The 18,365-nt window shown below is 39.2% G+C and overlaps 1 protein-coding gene across 1 annotated transcript; it reads right to left on the minus strand.

Annotated features, from left to right (window-relative positions):
* Positions 1 to 9,154: 9,154 nt before the first annotated feature.
* zfp36l1a (zinc finger protein 36, C3H type-like 1a) lies at positions 9,155 to 14,055 on the minus strand. The gene is made up of 2 exons (XM_046856250.1): positions 13,845 to 14,055; positions 9,155 to 12,519 (listed from the first exon to the last, which is right to left on the minus strand). Exons 1-2 carry the CDS (start codon positions 13,899 to 13,901, stop codon positions 11,461 to 11,463), a joined length of 1,116 nt encoding a protein of 371 aa, XP_046712206.1. The 5' UTR covers positions 13,902 to 14,055; the 3' UTR covers positions 9,155 to 11,460.
* Between the last annotated feature and the right edge of the window lie 4,310 nt (positions 14,056 to 18,365).

Here is an 18,365-nt window from a genome sequence, read left to right on the forward strand (position 1 = left end):
ACTCAGAATATATAGCTAAAGAGTGATTTTGCAGGATTCTTTATGTTATATTACAATTTACACTAAGATACATATATGAAGTTCATTAAGTGGTAGCTTAGCATTTGATATGTTAGACTTTTGATAGGATGGTCATGAGTTCAAATCCAAGCCACTGGTTAGCCATTGAGTGAGACCCCTAACCCTTAACTGCTCAGTTGTATACATGAGATCATGTTGTAAGTTGCTCTAGATCAGGGGCATATGCCAAATTCCATAAATGTGAATGTAAATCACAAAGTGACTCACAATGGAACAGGATTGCTGTCTGAAATAGATCAGTGTAACCTTTTAGTTCTTCTGCATATTAAACTACTGAGCTGTGCGGTCCACACACATTACCTAATTAGACCCATGGTCTCGGCCAACCCTTATAACTATGTAATTACATAAAAACATGTCTGTGCTACTTTTTTGTGGCCTGATGTTGAATAATTTCATGCATAGAAACATCACTGGAGCATATGTAGTAGTGTCAATTTGTGACCCAATACATTTCAGCCTCTCTGCAAAAGGTAAATCCTAGTAGACAGATAGGACCATATTAGCATTATTGTGGTAACAATCATTATTATTTGTGTCAAAGCAGGTTTTTAGCATGCAGAAACTAAGATTTTAACTAAGTAAAGCATACACAAAACAGTTAGGTAACTCCTGTTAAATGTATAGTTCTAACCGCTGTCTCTCATTAATTGGGAATCATTCTATATTAAAAGAAAATGGTGAGTATTCTTAAAAGCTCCTAATTAAAGAATCTTCACAATGATCAGTTAATGTTTCATCTGTTGTTGTTCTGTGAAAAATAAATTGCCAACAACAATTTAATACACCAATGCATATAACTTTGTACATGTAATTGTAGTCTCATCTTTGTATAAGATGGATGGTGCATGTGTGCGTGTGTGTGTGTGTGTGTGAGCAGTCAGAGAACAGGCCTACAATGGAATGCATTGTTCCAGTCCATAATCAGAGCGGACATGGAACTTGGCTGGGAGGATCGTCCCTGCAGCCCTGGACACAGCTGCCGTGACTTCAGTTTATAGTCCCTGCATTCTGCTTTCATCAGCAGCCCTCTCTCCATCTCTCTCAATGTATTTCCCATTCAGACGTTGTTTTTCCCTCCTCAAGCTGCTCTCTGGGGTAAGGTCCAATGAGATGAACTACACAAGACAACAGTTGATGAATTCTCAGTTCAAGATTTTTTTGCATATGTTCATAGTTAAATTTTTCCATAAACAGATATTGTGGCAAGCAAAGAGAGATGTTAATAGAACATATATGGCACCATAATCATAATCTTTGTACAATGTATGGAAATAATTAATACATGGGAAACTTCAACTGTACAGTTCTTATTCCAACCAGCCGTCTGCCTTCACCTCTGTCTTATAATGTTTGGAGCAGCCAGTTGCTCTGTGGAAAATGTAGCCAGTAACAGATTAGACCTCCACTACAGAAGTAAGAGGTTTATTGGTTGACCCAGCTCACAGACTCTCATTGGTGTGGCAGTGTTTATAATAAAATAAAAGGCAGGTCAGCTGTGAGGCCTGCATGTCATCAGCAAATTAAAAAAAGACCAGAGTGAGATCCCAAAGTCAACTCAGTTTCCACACACAGAACCAGAGAGCGCCACACCTTCACATTCACTAATATATACAGATGATTAAAAAAAGGGTCTGGCATGATTTTCCCTCTGCTCATGTTTAACTCCCACCCTCCAAGTCTGCATGTCAGAGCCCTGTCAAGTGGCCTGTCAGCAATGTGCTAAAGAATACTTCTCACCTCTTAGCTTTTCCAATCAGATGGAGTATTGGTGGTGTGTGTGTTGGCTGCATGCTTAGCAGGCTGTGGTTCTGCAGAGTGCTGTGCAGCAGCGGGTGGGGGGAGTTTAATAAGGGACATTATGTAAGACTTCAGCCAGGCCTCTCTGAAGCTTTTTAGCAGTGCAGCGAGTGAATTGCAAGGGTCGATAGGTCAGGTGTTCAAACTTAGATTGAGTCCCATATGTTGTGCATTTCTCCCATACCCCTGCTGTCCCCCTGTAATTGTCAGGTAATGTTTCAGCCCCTGCCCAAACCAATCTTGCTATTCCTTGCTCTAGATTAATGACACAGCTATTGGTGGCTACAAACTTGGCACAGCGCCAGGGGGGGGGGGTAATAATGTATCGGACCGCCGATACATTATACACTGCCAGCTTTCACCAAGGTGTACATTTCAAGACAACCTTCTTTCTTTATTTACAGCACTTTTCTCCTACTAAATCAAAGCTATACAGGACACTGTTTTTTTTGTACTCCAGTTAGATCTTTGTATCTGTTACAGGAGGCCATACCATCATCAATGTAAATCAGAGCAGCACATTCACTATTTACTGCTCTAGTCCAATAATCAAAAGACAACTGACACTCCAACCTACTCAAGTCCACATGAAAACAGTTGTTCACATTTGAATTGGAAAGTAGAATGCTGTGTTTTTATGTGATGTTTTTTCCACAGGGCATGACAGTCAAAATATTGCCAAATACTATCAGGCATGACTTCTTATTACGAGGTTGCCTAATGGCGGGTGTGTTAAACCTGTATCATCAAGTGGAAATGGCAGCCGTTACAAATGTTTTCTATGAGTAGATCTTATGAAGTGAATCTTATGAAGTAATATTTGGTTTAATGCAAAGGAAAATGGCATTTATGTTCCTCTGATGGAGAAAAACTTGCGTATAGTTTCATATTTAGCTAAGTCTGACACACTGTGCATAAATGCACGCCCACTGTGACTAAGAGCCAATAGACAGGCGTAATGTGTTCTAAAAATCTGATTCAATCATAGGCCTGGTTTTCATTTGAAATAAGAAAAAAGACAAGAGAGAGAGAGAGAGAGAGAGGAGAGAGAGAGAGAGAGAGAGAGAGAGTGTGTGTGTGTGTGTGTGTGTGTGTGTGTGTGTGTGTGTGTGTGTGTGTGTGTAATGGGTATAGGAACACTGTTTTATTAATACAGTCTATCTCCAGCCTTTTTTTCCTCTCTGTTTTTCCTCTGTAACCCATCCACTAAGGGGTTATAAACTACAGTAATGATTATTTTAACATGGTTATTCTGTGTCAGCCCTGGGTGGCTGACTAGACAGACCAGTCCTCTCGGCACAGGCACAGGAAGCCTGGCTAGCCAGCAAAACGTTTCTGAGCTGATGCTCAAGTATACAAACACCCACTCGAATCCCACATACCCATCCTACTGACCCATGCTGCTCAAATTGCAAACTCTCTTCTTATTGGCAATGATACAAAAAGTAAAGAACAGGATTATATCTCGGTATAACACTCTATTCCAGGCAAAGCCCAAATGGATTGTGAAACGTTCCTGTGCATTTGAAGATGTTGAAACATCTGGACTGGATTATCAAATTTAGTGTAAAAAAAATGAGATGGGTCCCATATGTCATAGAGTGTAATTGCAGCTATAGATTAATGAACATGTATAGAAATTAGTGTTTTTGTATAGTAAATTGTACTTCCCAGATTGAGTTATGATTATCTCTTGTTTGTAGTTTGCATGACTTGGGGCATAAAGGCGAGTCATTTTGGCTAAAGAGCCAAAACATGTACACATACAGGTGGTGAATCAGTTAGTGTGTGATTTACAGAGGTCTTTGAATTTCATTGTGCTGCTCTTCCTCTAAGCTCTTCGTGCTGTTCCGTTTGGAATCAAGCAACATTGCCTTTTTGTAAGAATAGACCACTTCATCCTGACACATTGTTTCTCTACTAAGGCTGGGACATGTCAAGGCATTGTGTTTCCTCGTCTTATTTTTGGAAAAAAATAATTTTAACTGCGTTTCTTTTTACTAAAGTAGATCATCCTGGTGTTTTTTTATTTTTTATTTAGTGTTATTTTCAGAGGTAGACATGTGCTTTAAATGGTTGTAGGTTCATGTATTTTGTTCATTAGTGCCTGAATAACAGTTCTTCTTTGTTGAGTCAATGCTGTTACAGTTTAAAGTAGAGAGGTTCAAACTTAAGACCACAGAACCTCTTCTCCAAGGTCAACAGATATAAGATTAGGTCAACCTTCTGTGTGTGCAGATGAATGTTTATATACTTCTCTTAGCTCACTAGGTCAGAGGGTCAGGGTTGTGTGTTTGTGTCTTTTTTGGTCAGTGCTAAAAGGGTTGCCTTACACCACCTGGCCTATATTGTGTAACCAGTTATTCTAAAACTGCCCCACCATTTCGACTGCAAGATATTAGATTGGGTTAGAAGTAAGTAGTCAGCAGCATTTGAGTTTTTTTGTGGTCTAATTTTCACTATATGTTTTGGTGACCTTTATCGGTGCTTCCACAGCCTCTGATGTTTCTCAACCTTGCTGTTTAAGTTAAGAGCTTTCAGCTCATGAGACATGCTTCAGTCACTCTTGTGAGAGTTTATATGTGTACTGTAGATGTGTGTGTGTGTGTGTGTGTGTGTGTGTGTGTGTGTGGGTTTGTGCCATGTCTGAGCAAGTTAGAATGCCCTGGGGACAGGGGGATGGCAAAAGCAGGCTTGACTGGTTTCAGGCCTAATCTTGATGGAACATGGCCTCGGAGAAGTTTTATAAACACATTCTGTGTAGAGTTGTTCCCACCCATACAGCTACCCCACTCTGAGCCATGGGTTTTACGCTGGGTGGCAACTCTATTGTCGGTTGAACATTTTCTGACCACAGGCTTTGTGTTGAGTGTGTATGATTGTGTGTGTGTGTGTAATGTGAATACTACCACACTACATCTGGGCTTCCACAGACATGCTGTCACTTGTCAGGATGTGGCCAGCTTATACTCTTATGAAACTTGGAGAGAATGACTTTAACAAGTCAAGCATTAAGGCCATAGTCTTTTTTTTAGGTCTCTGTCAACTGTTGATGTTCATTATGTCTAGATATATCCTAATACCTGGCATGCCTGCTGTTTTCTCAGTTATGCAAATACTCCACCATTCTCAGTAGACAAGCAGACAGGTGAGTCATTTTAAACCAGTCCTAAGATAAGGCTGATATCTGTCTTTCAGCCATTTGTGTCACTAATTATGCCTGTTATCTGAGGTTTCTGTGAGTAAGTAGGTTATCAAAGCATGGCCATTCTTAGGACACACTCATGCTCCCACTATGGGTATTAACAGTGAAGTATACTGTGTGAATAATACTGAGTGTGGCTGTGCTTGTGTATGCATGTGGGAGAAAAAGATGGGGGATTATAGCAATAAGGCCTATTTACCTTTGGTATTTACTTATGGTTTATCCTGAAGATAAGCAGTTCACTTGCCTACAGAGAGACAGTGTAACATGTTGAGGCCTGAAAAAGAGGAGACTGTTGTGTCACTTTACTGCTGACAGTAAACAGAAAGCAAAAAGGAGAGAAACATGCATTAGAAAAGGTTCCAAGAGACAAAATCTAAATTTTATGCTGTTTTCAATTTGTCTTACCTATATTCTGCTTGATTTGGAAAGGACCTCTGGAATGTTGTGATCGTGCCAGACAGATTCCCAGATTCTTGCCAGATCATGGTTGCCATATTATCTTACAGTGTTTGCCTGACACATTCAACAAACATCATTGGTTACTTGCCAAATGTTGGGGTGAAAACATGATAAGGCAACATGTAGTGGCAAATGTTCAAAAACCTCTAGTTTCTATTCAATTTCTTACACAAAAGGTTAACATGAGTCAGCTGGACATCATTTCTCTTTCTGTGACTGTGTTAACCTAGTCTCCAAACATTGCAATTACCCAGCAGCTCTAGAATCAACACCTTGCAGAGCGGTTGAGCAAGAGGCTTGTAAGCAAAAATAATCAAGGGCAGGTGTTGTCTTGACAACAGTGTGGCTTTTCATGTGGCTCTACACAGGTCTGTTGGAGGTGTGATACAGGAAGCACATGAAAGTAAGAGGTTTTGTACTTCAGCGAGTATGTGCGTCAATATACCACTCTCGATTACCTCAAATGTCAAAGCCAATGCAGCAACGCCAAAATCAGACAAGACGACATAATTAATTCATCAGTTTACCTTGTGCATTTTTGAATTTCGACTCTGTTTTCCTCCATTATTTGTGTCTGTGTCATTTGGTATATATACAATTATATGTATTGGAACAGCAAGGCCAGTTTAATTATTTTTGCTAAACACTGAAGACATTTGGGTTTGAAATGAAAAGACATAAGTTTAGAAATTTAGTTTTAAATTCCAGATATTTACATCTATGTGCTAATTAGAAAATTGTATATTTTTGGAACCCACTTATTTTTCAATAATGAAAAATATTGTAAAATGTGATTCACCGGTGTTGCTTGTTGTCCAGGTTTGCTTAGTCCGATTGTCCTGTCTGATTGTCTTCTCTTTTTTGTATTGTTTGTTAAAAAGGACAAACAAACATGATGCCCAGTGAACTGTCTATGAGACAAAAGCAAGCAATACTGAAGCTATGAAGATTGATGTAAAGATGTGGAAACAAGTATGGAGATATAAGGGTTCTGCTCATGATACAAAATATAAGAGCTCATCAGTTAAGCATTGTGGTCATGGCTTGGACATCCATGGCTGCTTCTGATAAAGGCTCACTGATGGTTAATGATGATGTATCTCATGATGGTTGCAGCAGAAGTCGACAATTCATTTTCTGTCTGCCAATTTTACACTTAACCTGAAACACAATTAATACAAAAAAATATTATTAGAGAAAAACCATGAAAAGTTTTAGACTAACACCAGACAACATAAATAAGCATGTATTTCACTTCCCAAAGTGGAGACTGAACAGACAAACCATCATTAAACAAATTACAAGTGTAAGAAACTATAGTACAAGCCTGGAACTGAAGTATTTAAAGGTTTGGTGAGTTTAGTAGGTTGCCAGACGATTGCACTTATTGCAAGTAACTTGTTTGCAACTAATACTTATTTACTTTAAGTCTATCAGTTCCTATATATTTTGCATACTATAGATTGTCCAAAGTTGTTTAACACATCTACATGTCAGGAAGTTAAACCGAAATCTTTTGACCCAAATTCTGTATCTTCAGTGTAGAGCAAAAACAATAGAACTGATTTTGCCATTTCAATACTTCCAGACAGCACTGTTGATGATTGATAGACTCTATTGAAAGTCTGTTTGGTTTTAACAGAGACTACTCTGGGAACCAAGCAGAGCTGCAAAGTTTATAAGCACAGCAGCAAGCCACCATTTCCTAAACCACAAAAGAACAATGTGATGGGGAAACTGCCAGAAAAGTTCTTATGAATGACAGGGAGATGATTGCATTATTACATGGTCGCATATCTTGTGTGTGATTCATTGGGCCTACACTGAGAAAATATATACAACCCATTTCTGATTCATTTCTAATGTAGCTAACAGACAGTCAATACACAAGCTCAAAAACAAATTATACCCACTATATTACAAAAGCGGAGTTTAGATAGTAGTCCCTTGCTACAATATAAAGTACATAGAAAACAAAAGCTAGATATATTCTCCATTACCTTTACAATTGTTCTTGCATTGTAATGTAAGACCTTTTGGGTGGTGTGCTAGCATAAAGTGTTCTTAACATCATGTTCTCTAACTGGTCATCGAAATCTGTCAATGCTATATAGGCAGTAAAATGGATTTTAATAGAAAACAATTCATATGAAGAAATCCAGATATTCTTTTACACAACTGCAGAATTTGATTCAATGTGGCAGTTCATTTCTTTCAGTCATCCATGAGTTTAATTAGATGTTCTTCATTAGATGAAGTTCTGATTGGGAAAAGGTCTGGCAGTCCAAAACATATCATATCCACGTCATAATACCCATAGATCTCATTCTCTGGTTTTCCCCTTAGCATTGTTCGTTCACGCAGGTGTGTATATGCACACACACACACACACACACACACACACACACACACACACACACACACACACACAAACACAATAAGGGAAAGAACAGAAAAAGCAAATTTACATTGTTTACTTTTTTCCCTTTCTCAAACAGAGAAGTCCAATGCTCCCTGATAGAGGAATTACAAAGTCTACCAACTGTGGGAGCATTGCACAATCTAGCTGCATAGCAGAAAAAAAGCGTATACAACTGCCAGCTGTGTCTGGAGGTAAGACTGTAGATACAGTAATTAACAGAATTGTGTGCTCTGTATATAATTTCCATTGTGCAGGTGATGGAAACCTGTGCACAATGTTTTGGGGAATCTTTATGTATGTAGACCTATATAAAGAAACACACGCCTCCACCCTCCATCTTCAGAATAAAGCCACATCCTGCAGCACTGTTGTAATGTGTGCAGTTCAGTGTGACTTGAACCTACAGCATGCACCTCATAAACAGGAAACAGCTCTTTGTTTCATATCACGCATTGGGCAAGTGAGAGAGTACATAGTCCGGAAAGTGTGGTGACTGATAACTCTTCCACTGCTCCTCACCTGAGAGAGAAGTAAAAACAGGGCTCTATAATATCAATAAAACAGCTTAAAAGGTTTTTGTTCATGCTATTGTGAGTTTGAATCTTGTATTTATAGAGGATTTCAGAATACTTCTATATTAGTTGTCTAAACTATTTATTATACCATTGATACCACTACACTGACAGATCTCATGTTTCTTGATCAGCAGATATACAGTGGGTAAACGGTTTAATATTGTGTGGGTTTGTAAACAGGAATATTCCACCAACTTGGCAGAGTTCCACAATAGCAAAGCACAAGCTAACACCTTCAATAAATAGAATGAGCACATATGATCATGCAGTGGCTCACATGATTCACAAGCACTATAATTCAGTCATTTACACTGGATCTGGAACTAGAGTTCAGAGAACCCGCCTCGCAATCCAAAGAAGTGTCTGAATGTTCAGAGTAATCCAGGTACAGCGATTTCCCACCAGTCCCTCTGTGTATTCAAACTTAACTGAAGTTTGATCTGGATAAAGATCAATACTCCAGTGATCCAGACTACCAATGATAATGTTTCGTTCAGGAACTCCCTCAATACACAAACTGGCATCAACAATGGCATGCTTTTGGGAATCAGACAATTATTAAATACTGATTAAACACAAGAAAAACTCCAGAAAACACTTCACACAAGATTTTCTGAAAAATATGGGGTTTATTGGTTTTAACTGCAATCAGTCATTAAAAAAAAAAAGCAATCAACTTTATATAAACTCACAGAAATTACTGTAGTGAACAGCAAATGCTGTTTAAAAATACATTCAACAGTTTAGGCTAGATACTTTCGCTGTGTCTATCCTGTTAACCAATCTTCAATAACTGAGAAATAACTACTCAAACGTAGCTTCTGCATCGTTATTCAAGGCAAGGAGCGTAAGCTCAATGGAATGTATAAAAAAGAGGCACTTTACATGTGGGTTGGAAGTAGTATTAAAATAAAATCCAATCATTAAACAAACAAAAAAACAAACAAAAAAAAAAAAAAAGAAGGGACAACTATTCTCCAACCCATTTGGTCACAGTTATTTTCTGCAATTCATCTAATTAACACGTAACTGGAGGAACTGCTTTTAACACTGAAATTTTTGTAACCTGCATTGATATCACAACCACAGTCAGCTTCACTCAACAAAACGTTAAAATGCACTTCAGGGTGGTATCTAAAATGAAAGAAGCTTTAAGGCCATTATCTCGAGTCAAACTTGCTACTGTATCTGGGAACAATGTTCTGCTAACCATGTTCCAGGATATCTAGTGCTTTTAACATACAGTCCAATATTATCGATACTGTATCTTTCATTACCACCTCTGGCACTAAGGGGAAAATGCTACATGCAAGAACCAATCTTGCCTTACGTTAAAAATAATAATAAACCAACCAAAAAAATGGGGGGTGGGGTGGGGGGGCAAAAAAATAACATTAACTACAAAAATAAGATGAATGTACTGATGTCACACACTAGTATAAATCAAAGAAACATTAGACCTAATGGTTTTGCAGTCCAATATTTGGGAAAAAAGAATGGAAAATCTACAATAAATAATCAAAACACAGATTTTTTTTTGTTTGTTTTTGCTTTAAATTAAGTTTCATTTTTATCCAAGTGTAGTTGCAACAAGTCATTGTAGTACAATATATTAAACTGTGAAAAAAAAGAAAAGCTGACAAGTCTTCACAATCTTAAGATTAATACAGAAGATCATAATTTAACATAAAAGAAAATATATTCTATCGTTTCATTAAGATAAATACAAACAAAATTAACAAAAAAATGCATATGATCACCAATAAATATGTTCGATAAGTTAAATAAGCAGTGACAAGCAAAACCTTCTGTCTTGAAAGTTTTCTTTTCCAAACAATAATAATATAACCATAATAACAATGACGAGAAGTCAAATGAAATGAGAGAGAGAGAGAGAGAGAGAGAGAGAGAGAGAGAGAGAAAGAGATAGAGAGAGATGGAAAGATATGATGAAATTACAAAGTGCTCCCTTGAGCAGATTTTATGGAAAAGCAAGTTAGCTTGAAGATCTAAAGTGAATTCGCAGGAAGCTGCACCTTGGGAATGCTGGAATTCCCCTTCACTGATTGGAAGGTGAGTAAAAAGTCAGTGTTTTAAGATAATCACCAGTTAGGCCATTCCTTCACAAGAAACACCAAGTGACCAGCCACAGTATGGGGACTGTAGAGGTGGGGCAGTGAAGTTTGGTTTTAAGTGAAGGCATCCAATCTTCTCGGTATGTGCTAGTTTTAGGACCAATCTGGAGCACACAATAAAAACAGAATGTGCCAAATACTCTAACTCCCATTTTGAATCATTTGTCCATCCTCCAGACTGACAGTCTGCCATCTAACTAAGGGGAGGAGAAGAATGCTCAGAGCAACAGCTACTATACTAGGTTGCAAAAAACTAATGAAAAGTGACAGTAGTCCTTTCACCTCAACATTCAAACCCAAAGCTCTTTTTTTCTTCTTGATGTTAGTCTGCATCAGACTGCTGTAAATGATTTAAGAGTGACTCTAGCAAACCCATTTAGATAGTTAGAAGTGTCCTTGAGTGGTACTATGTGGGGGGGAGGGTCCTCAGAGCAGAACATTTCCCTGAACATGCCACCTGTGGCTTACCTATGCACTGCCGTTGTGCCTGGTACAATAATCTCTGCTCTAGCTGTTTTGGCACAGTCACATGTCATGGCAAGGCATCCGAGATAAGGCCAAGGCAGCAGGCTTTGGGCCAAAGTGAATGAGAGGGGAAAAGGTTTTGCTTGTTGTGGTTAAATGAAGATTCAAAGGAGATCCCTTAATTGACTGCATCTTTTTAAAGCCTAACTGATAAAAAGGGAGGTCCCTAGAAGGCTAAAGAATTAGCAGAAGGTAGAAAAGTTCACCTCTCATGCTCACTGCTGAGTTCCAGTAAAGGACTGCAGCTTATGCACCTTAATCATCCGAAATGGACAGCCTGCTGAAGATGGGCAGTCGGCGGGTGCTATCAAGGATGGGCGATTCTGAGCCACTTAAGCTTCCTCCTGAGCTGCTCTGATAGCCCTCCTGGTCAGAGAGGGAGTCTGGCTGGCTGGACGGAGACTCAAAGTGGTGGGGAGACTCTGACATGGCCCTAAAGGAATAAGGGGTGTTGGATGGAGAAGATGGTGCATGAACATTGGGATCAGCACCAGATCCACTACCCAAGCTAGGGCAGAGGAGATTGGCCAGCTCCTGGCTGGAATAAGTGAAAGGATTGCTGCTGGGCCACTCGGGCAGCTCGTCTGGGGAGAACATGGGTGGAGGTGTGACAGAAGTGGGGCTGTCTCTCAAACCTCCAGAGCTGGGAAACCCTGCAAAACTGTAGCTGTGCTGGAGCCGAGGCCTCTCCAGCTTGTTACATGTGGAAAGTGGGGATGAAGCAGCTGGAGGTCCACGACGCTCTTCTGCATTGTGGATAAAGTGGCAGCGTGGCCCATACGGGCAGAAGCCAATGGTATGGAAGGTGCGGCAGAGTTCTGTCTTGTACTTAGGGTGGCGGCTAAGGCTGCGGAGCTCGTGGATGCCATGGGCAAACTGGCACTTGTCACCATACTTGCATGCACCATTCTCTTCAAATGGCCTGCACAGCTCTGTTTTGTAGCGGCTCGAGTTCACCTGACTGCTTCCAGTGACACCAGACCCGGTGCACTTCTGCATCAGCCGATCCCCAGTCTCTGAGAAAGAACGATCTCGGAGTCTGTTCTCTTTGTTGCTGCTGCCCATCCCAGGGCCAAGCAATGCCTGATCCACTTTCCCGTTGCTCAGGAACTGGTTCTGGTTGAACTTGTTGCTGGGCAAAGTGACAGAGTGCCGTCGTTGGTAAACCCCACCGATGGTGGGTGCCCCCACAGCCTTCCTCTCCAGCAGGCTCCCAGTGGGGTTAGAGATGGTCAGATTTGCACCAGTGCAAGGCAAATGCATGGTGTGTGGAGCACCAAGTATGTTGTTATTGTAATTCAGCATTTTGTTGTTCTGGAAAACAAAGAAAGAAAAAAAAAGTTTGGTCAGTGTACAGCTTCGTGAATGTAATCTGAACAAACAGACTGTGGATCACCATTACATCATGGAAATTGAAGCATTTAACTAATTCAGAAATATTAGGCAAATGGTGTAAACAGAGCTCATGTGCTTTTGTGTTGCTGTCAATCTATTAGGTGCATTCGAATGTTAAACTCATGAGCTAACAGGTCTATAGTACAGCCGGTTTGGTGAGGTGCCACCACAGGAATGCAGTTCTGTTTAAGTAAATAAAATGCATGGCAGAGGAGTTGTAGAACAATAAACACTGCTCCACAGTGACAGACGGCAGCTTCAAACTCATTTAAACTCATTTTTATTTTTTGTTACATTAACTTGAAGCCTATCCCCCCCCTCCCAAAGAAAATTGTAATGGGCTATTTATATCATCAATTTCCAGTTAAAATACTATACGCACATTGAAATGACGATGTGCACCATGCTGGTTAGGCAAAAAAAAAAAGATGACACTTTTGGAAGAAATAACAGTCCTTGAGGAGGTGAAAAACACCACTAGATGAAAAAGGAGCAGGCAGTGTTTGAGCTGCTTTCTAGCCAACAGTCTACTTTGTTAAAGATATGCAAATTCATCACAGTGGCTAAAAAGAGCAGTTTAGTTCATGTGTGTGGTCGTGCACAACTACAACACCGCGTGGAAGTAGAGTGAACTAGACAGCTGTTAGCAAACCTGCATTCATGAACAAATCAGCAAGTAAGTCAGAAATACAGAGGGCATACAAAAGAACAACCATTTTCCAGGTTCAGCTTGGAATTGTTTGCTTAGGAATTTCAACAAATTCACGTTTGCATACACAATAGTATAAAACACCACTTGTTGATTTGGGTAAGGAAAAACTGAACTTTAAGGTTCAAGTTTGTCTGCCTGCAGGTTTACTGAAACTACCATTCAATCTGGTACAGTTTGTACTAGGGGATAGTGTTTCTACTAAGGCGTGGCGCTTAGAGTGGACCTTAAAACTTTATAGCTGTTTGCTTTTGAGTTTTATTTTTGTCCAAACAAAAACACAAAAATTCAGAGAATTTTGAATTACACTGGGCCCAGCACTCGCCGGAGCGCGCGCATGCACGCGCACACGCGCGCGGGCAAACACACACACACAGCGACGCAAATCTCAGTATACTGCATTGCTGACAAATTCCCGCCTGAACAACACACAACTTACCACTTTAAAAAAAAAATTAAACATGACCCTTTACATGTACTTGTTGCTAAGTTCAACCACGCAAATGTGCAACACCAGAAACTTTTTTCCTCGTACCTTGTTGTTGATAACTTCGCTGAAGTCGAACAGAGGCGGCACCACAGCCGTGCTCATTTTTTTAAGGGGGAAAAAAAAAAAATAAACAAACAAACAAACCCCGTGAACTAATGGGCTCTGTGCGGCGTTTTCCAGACGGATTCTCGGCGCGTGAACTTTCTCGTTTTCGCCCAGACAGAGAACCCCCTCTTACCCAGCCTGCGTGCTGCAGCGCATTCACTTTATAAAACCGTGCAGGAGGAGCTACAAGCGCGTCAAGACCCAAAGGGCGTTTCTTCTTTCGTTTTTTTTTCTCCCCTCTCTCTGGTGAATCAGGTTTTTTCCCTCCCTCTCAGACTTGCAGAGCACAGGCCTACTTTCACAATAGTTATTATTTCATGATCGTGTGCACGCATGCATGCTGCAGCTTGAAAGCAACTATTAATAATTCTACGTCCTGCATGTTTGCATGCGAGGACACACTTGTTCTCGAAGAGTTAGTCGTGCACGACTTACTTTGCATAATATACACCATGAACAATAAACCAATTTGCAACCTTCTTGTGGCATCCAGTGAACTGCAGTTTGCAAAGGTCCTGAATAAATTTGCTAAATATAAACATAAAAATGCATGCATTTCCACAATATGGCAATTTGGAACATATCTCGTGTATTCTACAGAATTAATTAACGTTCTAAAGGGTTCTATGTAGAAAGTAAACCTCTCTTCGACATTTTTTTTTCATATTTTAATTTAGGGTTTCAAAGCACTCTTTACAAAAATGCCGATAGTACAGTTCAAATAACGTTTGGCTGGTGTAGATATGTTTCAGGTGCTGCGTGCTTGACCTTATCTTTGGATTTTGCGGTTCTTTGTGGTCAGTGTTCAGGTTTAAAATTGTACCTTAAACCATCATGTTTCTCAGCTCACACAAATCTAGAGTAAGGTTTGGATTTTAGTTGGATACACAGGAAATACATGTCGTTTGTTGTAACAAACATAGCAGCCGAAGAATGTGGTCTAAATCTTTCACCTGTGGTAATGAACATACTATTTACTATAATAGTATAATCTGGGAGGTTGGCTCACTTCATTATACTTATTGTTTTTAAATCTAAACAGGGTTCTGTAAGAGGATACCTCTTTTTTATGTCTTTGGATACAAAAGAAATTGAAATGCATAGGGACCTCAACAAAGTTCTGATATCCATTCTGCTTTAAGATAGCAGTGAGAACTATGAATTTCCTTTTTGTGACTAGAGTGTAGCTCTATCTAAATCCATTGGAGACAACTAGAGTCCTCCTGCTTCTGTTCCCTGACTGGGTATCTGCTTGACATGCATATGGGAAGTGTCATGATCTGGCTGATAAGTGGAAGACGAAAGGAATAAGCAGAGTTGGGAAGAAAAAAAAGTTGTTTACAAAAAAGTTAGTAGGAGGAGAGAGCAAAGGAGGAAGTTTTATGGAGTATGTTTATTACCACACTTCAGGGTGTGTGGGCGTGTAACGGGGGTTGGGGGCGTGGGTGTGAAAGCATTCCCTTTTTCTCAAACCACTGCTTGGCTAGAGGTAGAAGTCTTCAGATCGGGCTTTTGTGTGGATAGATGACAGATAAAGTGTTTATAAAAGCCGATTATAAAAGCCGAGGCATACACAACTGACCTGAACAACCTTTTTGGTTTTGACAGATATTTTATTTGTATAGTATTTGCTTACCATCTATTCACGATGGTTAAAACGTGTGAACAGGAAGGTGTTTTTTTTTTTCCACAGAGAAGAGGTTTTTACAAGTTTAGCCACACAGATTAGCCAGGCATGTGTATAAAACACAAGACTTTAGACTGCAAGAGGAAAAACACTGCACTTCTGCAAGTCCTCAGCTTGCTGATGATTTTTTTTTAAATCTTATTCACACCTCAACAGGAAGGAGGTTTAATGTGGGTGCAATAAAACCTTTATTATAAATAAGATTTAGGTAGGTAGTCATGTGAACTGTAGCTGATTCAAAAAAATCACTGTGTATCAGTCATTAATTCTCTTTTTTTATTTTGTCAGTAAAATTTTTCATATTTTTTCAATCTGAAAGTCAAAATGAGGATTCAGGAAAAACAGTTCACTATTCAAGACTAAAGTTAATCTAAATACTATTTAGAAAAGCCTGCAGTGTACCACACCTACCTATAGAGGGAGTTTGCATTTGCACCAATACTATTATCACTATTACACACCATGGTTTTCATTTCTCCTGTCAATAGCACATGCACAATCGATAACAATACAATAGCACGATCATTTTCTATATTAAATTTACAGCACATATTAATACAAATTCAACATATTTCCAGATGTTAAGATAATAACCGGAAATTATGTTTGAAAGCATATAACAAAGTATATATATATATATATATATATATATATATATATATATATATATATATATGTAAAAACCATGCAAGGAATGTTTACTTTTTTTAATATAGTGTTTAATAAAAGCATGTTTTTTTGTTGATCATGCATAATATGTGCTCTATGATTTCAGTTGCTCCATTTGTTTCATGTCACTCAAGCCAAGCTTATTCAGAGGAAAGAAAATTTTAAATGAGAAGAAATTAATTGACCATAAAAACTTGGCCGCAGCATTGTTAGTGGTGTACCACCCGCCTTTAGTCATTCTGTTCCCATGAAATGTTTCTGAGAGGCCAGTGTTTGTCTTCTGTCCCTTTTTATACATGAAATTTAGATGAACCGTGATTTTTTTTGGACAAGCCAGAGCCTTTCTGCTGGAAGTAAAAAGTGGAATTTCTTTTGCCAGCTGTTTGGTAAGAATGTCCTTACTGGTGTATATAGCCTGACTATATTAATTAAACATGCAAAACTTTCCCTCACTTGAGTGATGCAATTGATTTTAATTTCTATACTATTACTAATATTATTCCCCTTCTCCTGAACTCTCACAGACACACTGACCACTGCAGCGACCATAAATCAAATGTTCGGCAATGACCCTCAAGAGAGGAAAAAAAATGATCAAAGTTCAATAACAACAGGAAACGAAGAGAGCAATGAATGTGACTACTGAAATAGAATTTGCTGACTAGAGTGTCTGTCCATAGAATTAAGCGTGTGAATTGTCAGGTCAGTTTCCATCTTGACCAGGTTTCCTGCCCTTCCTGACCAAGAGGAAGGATGGAATGAGCCAAATGGTCCATCTTTATACCTAGAATGTCATGATTGGCACACATAACACTTGCAATGTCCCACCATTCACATATACAGAACTAGGATTACATAATGAGACATACGGATGAGGGACAAATTAAAGGTGGCTTTGTTTTGCTGTGGGAATATTTGCCATCATGGCTTGGACTACTTGTCCCTTAAGTGCGAAACATCTGAAAATTAATACTTATATATACTTAATCGATTACTTATTAACTTTTATGGGAGAAATCTCATCCCAAAAAACAAGCAGAGGTTATGGGCTAATGTTTTTGCAGCATAACCATCATCAAACAGTTTCTGGTTTCAGGGACTTGTAGAATATCTGCCAAGGCACTTAAAACCATGGTGGCCTGGTATGTTCCTAAGACACTTTATATTGTTTTTTCTTTAAATCTGTCACCAATCTGGACATACCATAAAATCCATATCACATTGCGGTTGCTTTGAATTCAGTGATTATGAGAACTTCCCCAGGGTGGGTGTCCTCATGACCTGACCTAAAAACAGGTGTTGTGGCTGGGTTGCAGACACCACTGAAATTAGATATTAGTAAGTCGTTCACTCAACACATGCAAAATCGATGAACATTGAGAATGACAAACGGCGTGGGAACATTGCAGGCCTTTCTATCCAAGAGAACTGACCTCAGTCCATCTGTCTCCATTCTACAACCATCCATCCCCTCTGGACCTTACCTGTGTAGCTCTCACTGGACTAGAGTTACTCGGTCCATGTGTGCAGAGCTGGACAATAAACAAAGCTAAGTACATGTGCCAGTGTGAGAGATGATTCATGCTAATTCATGCTGATAGTACAATGATTTGTAATGGAGTTGGAGGAAATGGTTCCATGGTCAGGGTTTGTACATGCAGTATGTATTTACAGCTAAGCTTAGTCAAATGCATTTGTGTTACTGCATTTATTAAGTCCTATTAAAAAGTTCTGAGGTAAACGTTGGTAGATTGAACCTGAGAGTCTTTCTACTGTCTCTCTTGACTTTATTTATGGTCTATATTCTTGTAATTTCTGTTCTGCAATCTCCCCAGCAGTTTTCCGCCTGAATCCTTACTTCTGATTCACATTTGCACATTTGTCTCACTTGCGTAATCTGTGTATACACAGTAAACACACACAGCTGTTTTTTTTAGACACACAACAAAAGCTTTTTTTTTTCCCAGTGAGCAGTAAAGTAATTCATTCAGCAGAAATGCATCCAATTAGAAATTATGTTACTCCTGATAATAAAGTTACAGGTGTCTCTAAACTATCAAAAAAGAAAAGATGTAAACCATAAAATTTAATATGTCTCTGTTCCT

This window comes from Silurus meridionalis, chromosome 8 (assembly GCF_014805685.1).
Source record: "Silurus meridionalis isolate SWU-2019-XX chromosome 8, ASM1480568v1, whole genome shotgun sequence".
In the NCBI taxonomy this organism is placed as follows: Eukaryota; Metazoa; Chordata; class Actinopteri; order Siluriformes; family Siluridae; genus Silurus; species Silurus meridionalis.

Bases quoted from the DNA above. Each gene is read 5' to 3' on its own strand.
- zfp36l1a (XM_046856250.1), bottom strand. From the start codon at position 13,901: ATGAGCACGGCTGTGGTGCCGCCTCTGTTCGACTTCAGCGAAGTTATC. The intron at 12,520-13,844 runs GTACGAGGAAAA...TTTGTTTTCCAG, and splicing joins GCGAAGTTATCAACAACAAG to AACAACAAAATGCTGAATTA.